The sequence below is a fragment of the Teleopsis dalmanni genome, chromosome 1 (genome assembly GCF_002237135.1).
Source record: "Teleopsis dalmanni isolate 2A chromosome 1, ASM223713v2, whole genome shotgun sequence".
NCBI lineage: Eukaryota > Metazoa > Arthropoda > Insecta > Diptera > Diopsidae > Teleopsis > Teleopsis dalmanni.
In genome coordinates, this window is record NC_051846.1 from 131,740,874 (window position 1) to 131,747,888 (window position 7,015).

The following is a 7,015-nucleotide window of genomic DNA, read 5'->3' on the forward strand; positions in this document are numbered from 1 at the left end:
CTTTATTAAGGCGGAACGGCTTAATATAAAAAGTCTATTAAATATAATATAAAGGTTTAATTTTAATTTAATATGCTATACATTAGCTTTATAGGAATTTTATTTTTACAAAAAAAAATTTTAATATTTAAGTATGTATATATTTTTTTTTTTGTTTTAGTAACTATATAGAATAAAAGAAAATTATAAGAATTAACATGAATGATTATCTAATATTTTTTTTTTTAAATTAAAGTATAATGTAGCATAATAGTAAAATAATAATGTTTTGGAATAGTAGTTTTGAATAATAATAATATAATTTACATTATGTTCATTCATGAACATTCTGACGCTGAGCTGATATCGCAATTGCCAGCAGTCGCCTTCTTCTCATTGTTGCTCGAATCAAATAAATAATTATTGCTATAATTATTATAGTTGTCAAACCAAGCGCTGCGTGACCGGATGCGTGATGGAAGTGTAAATTTTTTAATTTGACCCCGTTGTTTTTGATTTCTTTAATTTGTGTATGTAGCATCTCAATTTCATCTTTGTTATTTATTTGCCAATAACGCCAGGGTTTTATATTATTGATTCCGACCGCATCTGCTTCTTTTATAACCGGACTGTTTATATTCAGTATTGTAGAACTTTGCAAGTTGCTTGATGATGTTAATGTTGTTTCTTTTATGCGAGCCATACAACCTTCTTTTAATGATAATACCCCTTGTCGTGATATAGTAATTATTTCGTCTGATGTTGATGAGCATTTTATGTGTGCAGATTCTTGCTTAAAGACCTTATAAATCCAATTGTTCTTTTTGTGTAATATGATCCAAACAGAAGAATTGCTTACTTCGTTGTAATAACAATTGTCTTGATTGGTTGGTTTTAGTGGAGATATTTCGCATGAGTTATCGTTTGCATCTGTCCATGGGAAATTTCCTTCACAAGTAAATTGATTTTCTCCATTTTTATTACACTGACTCCATATTAACGGGTTCATTAATTGATAAGCATTGATTTCCAAGTTATATAATAATAGTGACGATGTAATCTTCGGAATGATTTATCTTTTTTCTTGTTTAATTGGTATAGGGATTATCTGGTATAGGGTAGATGATTGTTTATTAAACAGTGGAATCCTCGCCTTGATAATTAATTTGGTACCAAAAAATATCCCTTTTGCTTTTAAGAGTTTGTAAATAGATTCCAATTCTGTCCCAGTTTTTTTTCCAGGTAATATTAGGATTTCCGGAATTTTGTCTCTTATTTTTATTATCTCTTCATTTAGTTGTGATGGTTTTATTAATTTTGGATTTAAATTTCCGTGATTGACATCCATTAAGAGTTGAATTACTTCTGATTGTATGTTAGAGCATTCTTCTATTAAGTCTGATAGTTGTTTTGTAACCATAAAAAAATTGATCGATTCTTTGTAGACAAAATAAGTTTCATTCAAGGCGATTTTTATTGCCTCAATTTTTGTACGAATTTCATTATATTGCAGCTGTACTTCTTTTGACGTGCGCTTCAATAAATTTACTGTTGTTTCCACCACTGAAGTTTGTTTCGCTATTAATTGTTTTAAATCATGTTGATTATCTAATAGGTTATTCATGTTCTCTTCTAGAGCATTTCGATCATCTTCGTCCATCATTCCAAAAAGAAGGTGATAAAATGATCCAACAAATGCAAATGGCGCTCTTTTAGTTCTACCTTTTATTGACCATATAAATAATTTATTTCCTTCCTTTATTTCTTCCAATTTTCTGGACATTGTACTTAGAATATTTTTGCATTGTTCTGCGAAGTTTGATAATTTAGGACATATTTCATTTGCGTTACTCAGTACATCTTCTGCATTTTTGGTCATTATAAAGTATTGTTTCATATCGTAATATAATATTAAATTCCAAGCTGATATTTCTGTGTTGACTTCACCAATTGTGTCCAAGTAAAGTGCTGTCTTATCGTTCAGTTTATGTATTGAGGCCCCTGATGAATTCGTTATTGCTTTTACAGCTGGTAATATGCATAACATCAAAAAATACAAAGTAGTCCATGCTAACTTTGTACTGTCGGATTTTACCTCAGTTTTCGTATTTACATTGCAATAAACTTTTTGTGTTCCTGTTTGTTGATCACCTCGAATTGCGTTGGAATCTAGTAGAGGGCATAGTTTGTGAATTGGCCTTTTTAGTTTTCCATTCCCCGTTTTGAGTTCTACTACTCGCACCTTTCCATCCGGCCCGGCATATACTTCAGTAATTTTCCCCAATGGCCATCTAGCAGGTGCTGTATTTTGATCTTTGATGATTACTACTTGCCATTTTTTCATATTTGGTTTTTCTTTTATCCATTTATTTCTTTGTTGAAGTGACGTCACATATTCTTCTTTCCACTTCTTCCAAAAATCTGATTTCATTTGCTGTAATAGTTCCCAGCGGTTTACTATATTTATTTTTTCTTTGATTTCTGCTTCTGGTTCGTTTAATAGTGGTCGCCCAATTAGAAAATGTCCTGGTGTCAAAACATCAATGCTATCAATTCCGCTGTTTACATAGCAGAGCGGTCTTGAGTTTAAAACTGCCTCTGTCTGATATAAAAATGTTGTCATTTCTTCAAACGTAAGCTTTGTCTCACCTATTACTCGTTTTAAATGGTATTTTGTAGATTTTACTGCTGCTTCCCAAATACCGCCGAAGTGCGGGCTTGCCGGCGGAATAAAATGCCATTCTATTTTTTCAGTTGCGAGAATTTGAACTATTGATGTATTATTTTTGATCGCATTTCCAAATTCTTTGTCTAGTCTTTTTAATGCATCAATAAAATTAGTACCATTATCTGAATATAGATGTGCACTTTTCCCACGTCTCGAAAAGAATCTTTTTAATGCAGCCATGAATGCTTCTGTTGATAAATCGCTTACTGCTTCTAAATGAATTGCTTTAGTAGACATGCATATAAATACTGAAATATAGCCTTTGAATGATTTTTGACCACGACCTTTTGAGCACTTCATATATATGGGTCCGGCATAGTCAATCCCTGTGTGTTCGAAAGGATGGGATACATTTATTCTGTGGCTTGGCATATATCCCATTATTTGTTTTCCAAAGTTTTGGCTGTATCTAATGCATTTTGTGCAATTGTTGCATATTTTTTTTATACCTTTTCTTACTCCTAAAATCCAATATTGTTGCTTTATGTGTGCTTCCATTAAATTTTGTCCTCCGTGTAATGTTGATTGATGCGCTTGATATATTATTAATTCTGCATATTGATCTCTATGTAGAATAATTGGATGCATTTGGTTATATTTAATAGTTGCGTTTTGTAGCCTGCCTCCAACTCTTAATAAGCCATTTTTATCTATAAATGGTCGTAAATGAATTAGTTTGCTAATCCTGTTAATTTCTTTGCCTTGATTAATGCTGGATATTTCAGCGGCAAAATGCGTTAATTGATGTTGTCGAATTATCTCATTTCTTGCTGTATCAAGTTCTTCTTTTGATATATGATTTGTGTCTTTGGATTTATTTTTTAGGCATTTTATAAATCTTAATACATATGCTACTATTTTTTCTAGTCTAGATATTTTTGATATTTTCTGTATTTATAAACGACTATAAAATTATTATCTGAACTTAATGTTGTTATGATGACTGCAGAACCATCTATTTGGTCATCTTTTGGCCATTCCTCTTTAGGATTTGCTAGCCATGTCGGTCCATGCCACCAGAGAGTATTATTTATTAATTTGGATGCACATATGCCTCTTGATGCTATATCGGCAGGATTTTCTTTTGTTCTTATGTGACGCCATTCTGCACTCGGAATTAAAATTTTAATTTCTGTCGCTCGTGTTCTTATGAATCTTTCTTTGTTTCTTGGTTCTTTTATCCACCATAAAGTAATCGCAGAATCGCTCCAACAATAGACCTCTGGATTATTGCCTAATATTTTAATTATTTTATTCATTAATTTTGCTAGTAAATGAGCTCCGCATAATTCTAATTTGGGAATAGTTTTTTTATTTTTTATTGGGGCTACTTTGCTTTTAGCTGTCAATAAGTTTATTTTTGAACCTATTTTAATATATATTGCTGCTGCATAGGCTGCTTCAGAAGCATCTGAAAACCCGTGAAGTTCCCAATTGTCCAAACTTGATACTTCCATCCATCTTGGAATCCGAGTTTGTTCAATTATTTGTATATTTTTATTATTTTTCTCGTATTCTTTATGAACTTGTTCATCTAGAATTTCATCCCAGTCATACTTTAGTTGCCACAGTTTTTGTATAAATAATTTTGCAGTAATTGTAACTGGAGTCAGCCATCCTAATGGATCAAAAATCTTTGCGTTTACTGATAACACCATTCTTTTTGTTATTCTATCATTTGTTAAAATGTTTATTGAGAATTGAAATTCATCTTCTCTTGGATTCCATTTTAATCCTAGTGTTTTTATTGAATCGTCTTCTTTTATGTTAAGTATTTTATTGCTGACTTCAATGGGTACATTTTCCAAAATTGACTGATTATTAGACATCCATTTCCGTAATTTAAAGCCTGCACTGTTTAAACAATTAAAAATTTTATTAATTTTATCTTTACAATCTGACGTTGTATCGGCACCAGTTAGTAAATCGTCCATGTAAAAATCATTTTTAATCGTATTTTTAATATTAACATTTCCTTCATAATCTCCTGCAATTTGCTGTAGTGTTCGGACTGCTAAAAATGCAGCTGAAGCTGTTCCATATGTGACTGTAGTTAGTTTAAACTCTTCTATTTTATCTGTTTGATTCTCTCTCCAGAGAATTCGCTGATAATCTTGATGTTCTTTCGTTATTTTTATTTGTCTAAACATCTTTTCTACATCTGCTGTTACTACGAATCTCCATAACCTCCATTTTAATATAATATCAAAAATATCTTTTTGCAATCGTGGACCTGTCATCATTATGTTATTAAGACTTTTTCCATTAGATGTTTTGGCGGACGCATCAAATACTACTCGTAATTTCGTCGTTAAACTTTTCTCTCTGATTACTGCTTGATGTGGCATGTAATATAATCCTTTATTTTGGTCTTTAGTTTTTACCATATGACCTAATTGTTCATATTCTCTCATAAATTCAGCGTACTCCTTTTTTAATTTTTTATTAATATTTTTCTCCAAGCTCAATAATCTGGCTACTGCTTGCTTCCTTGAGTTACCTAATGACAAGTCTTCTTTAAAGGGGATTTGAACAATATATCTTCCATCAGTGTCTTTTATTGTAGTTGTTTTATATAGATCTAGGCACAATTCGTCGTCGGAATTAGGTTTTTCCTTTTCATTTTCTATTTCTTCTATTTCCCAAAATCTTTCTAAGTTTAAAGTTGATATAACATCATTACTAGCTGCATCTGCTAATATTTGACCAGAAATCATCCACCCAAATATGGTTTCTTGGCCTATTAGGTTATTGTATTTTTTGATGCCTTCTTTAATTATTTTTGGATAAAGGTCACTTCCTATTGTCATATCAATACAACCATTCTTATTAAATTCAGGATCCGCTAGTTTATAATTATCCCAAATTTTGGTTTCTATTTCTATTGTTTCTTCTGGCAATGATCTTACTAGATGTGACATTACTAAAAATTCCCCTTTTATCTTCTTTTTGATGCCAAACCTTGATGATATTTCCATAAAGACTCTAGCGTTTGATGTACCAACCGTTGTGTTAGATACCCCTGACAATTTGGTCATGTGTTTCATTTTTTTTAATATCAATAATTGAACTACCTTCTCAGACACCATTGATACTTGCGAACCTTGATCTACCAAGGCTCTCAATTGATGAATATTTCCATCTGATGATTTTGTGCTGATTAATACAGTTGGAAGTAAGGTTAATTGTTTCTTATCTTTTATTATTGTTGAATAAGTTTTTCCTTCTTTATTAATTTTTGGGTTGTTTCTGCTGTTTTGCTGACGTTGATTTAAATTGTATTCCATGTGTAAAAGAGAATTGTGAGCTTTATTACACTTTTTGCATTTGTGTGTAGAGTTGCATTTAATGCGATTATTATGACTCAAACATATCTCGCATAGTTGTTTATTGCGGATTAATGATGTTCGTTGTCCAATCGACATGTCCATAAATCGTTTGCAATTATACATCCGATGACCTAATTGATTACAACATTGGCATTGGATAGTATTGTTCTGAATTCTTATGTCAGTTGCTGGATTAATATAGTTTATTCTTGATGTTTTAAGGCTATTTTGGGCTTCCAGAGTTTGGAATTGTTGTTCCAGAAATTCAAATACATCTTTTAGTGTGTTTATTTCTCTTGGTTTTTTAATGTATTGTTCATATAATTGAATACCTTCTTTATCCAATTTTCTTATTATTATGTGCGCGTATAATTTGTCACAGTTAGGTTCTGCCTGTTTAGATTCAATTAGTTGAATGCATTGTTTAATTTGATCATGAGCGTCTCTTAAACTCAAAACTGATGATGAGGTAATTGTTTTCATGTCAAGTAATTTGTCAAAATTTCTTGTAAAAATTAATCTTTTGTTTTCATATCTTCTTATTAACGTATCCCACGCCGCTTCATAGTTTGCTGATGTTCCAGATAATAGATGACTAATAGTCATACGCGCATCCCCTTTAATATGAGATCTTAAATAGTCAAGTTTCATTGAGGATGATAAATTTCGATTATTATGTATGTACGTAATCTTTAAATAATTCTACGAAAGTTTGCCAATCTTCCTCTCTTCCGTCGAAATCGTGTAATTGTGTAATTGGTGTTATGACTTCTTTTTCAATCTTAACTTGATTTTTAGTATGATTAAATTCATCTTTGCAATCCAAAAATACTTTAGCCTGTTCCAATATCATCTCATACCTTTCATTAATATTACTTAATTGGTCTTTGTCTAATATTGCCAATATTTGTTGTATTTTTTCATAATTTCCTTCTATTATTCGAATTAGCACACTTCGTTTCATTGCTTCTGTTCTAAA

The 7,015-nt window shown here is 31.1% G+C and overlaps 1 protein-coding gene across 1 annotated transcript; it reads right to left on the reverse strand.

Annotated features, from left to right (window-relative positions):
* Positions 1-1,051: 1,051 nt before the first annotated feature.
* On the reverse strand, positions 1,052-6,519 carry LOC119666156. The gene is made up of 3 exons (XM_038075439.1): positions 3,633-6,519; positions 2,629-3,513; positions 1,052-2,007 (listed from the first exon to the last, which is right to left on the reverse strand). The coding sequence occupies exons 1-3, from the start codon at positions 6,517-6,519 to the stop codon at positions 1,052-1,054; spliced, it is 4,728 nt and encodes a 1,575-aa protein (XP_037931367.1).
* Between the last annotated feature and the right edge of the window lie 496 nt (positions 6,520-7,015).

Excerpts from the sequence above, each read along its gene's own strand:
- LOC119666156 (XM_038075439.1), bottom strand. The coding sequence starts at position 6,519 with ATGAAAACAATTACCTCATCATCAGTTTTGAGTTTAAGAGACGCTCAT. Across the intron at positions 3,514-3,632 it reads AGTCATCATAACAACATTAA|ACACAAATCATATATCAAAA; the intron begins GTTCAGATAATA and ends ATAAATCCAAAG. Across the intron at positions 2,008-2,628 it reads CCATTTAAAACGAGTAATAG|CTGTAAAAGCAATAACGAAT; the intron begins GTGAGACAAAGC and ends GCATATTACCAG.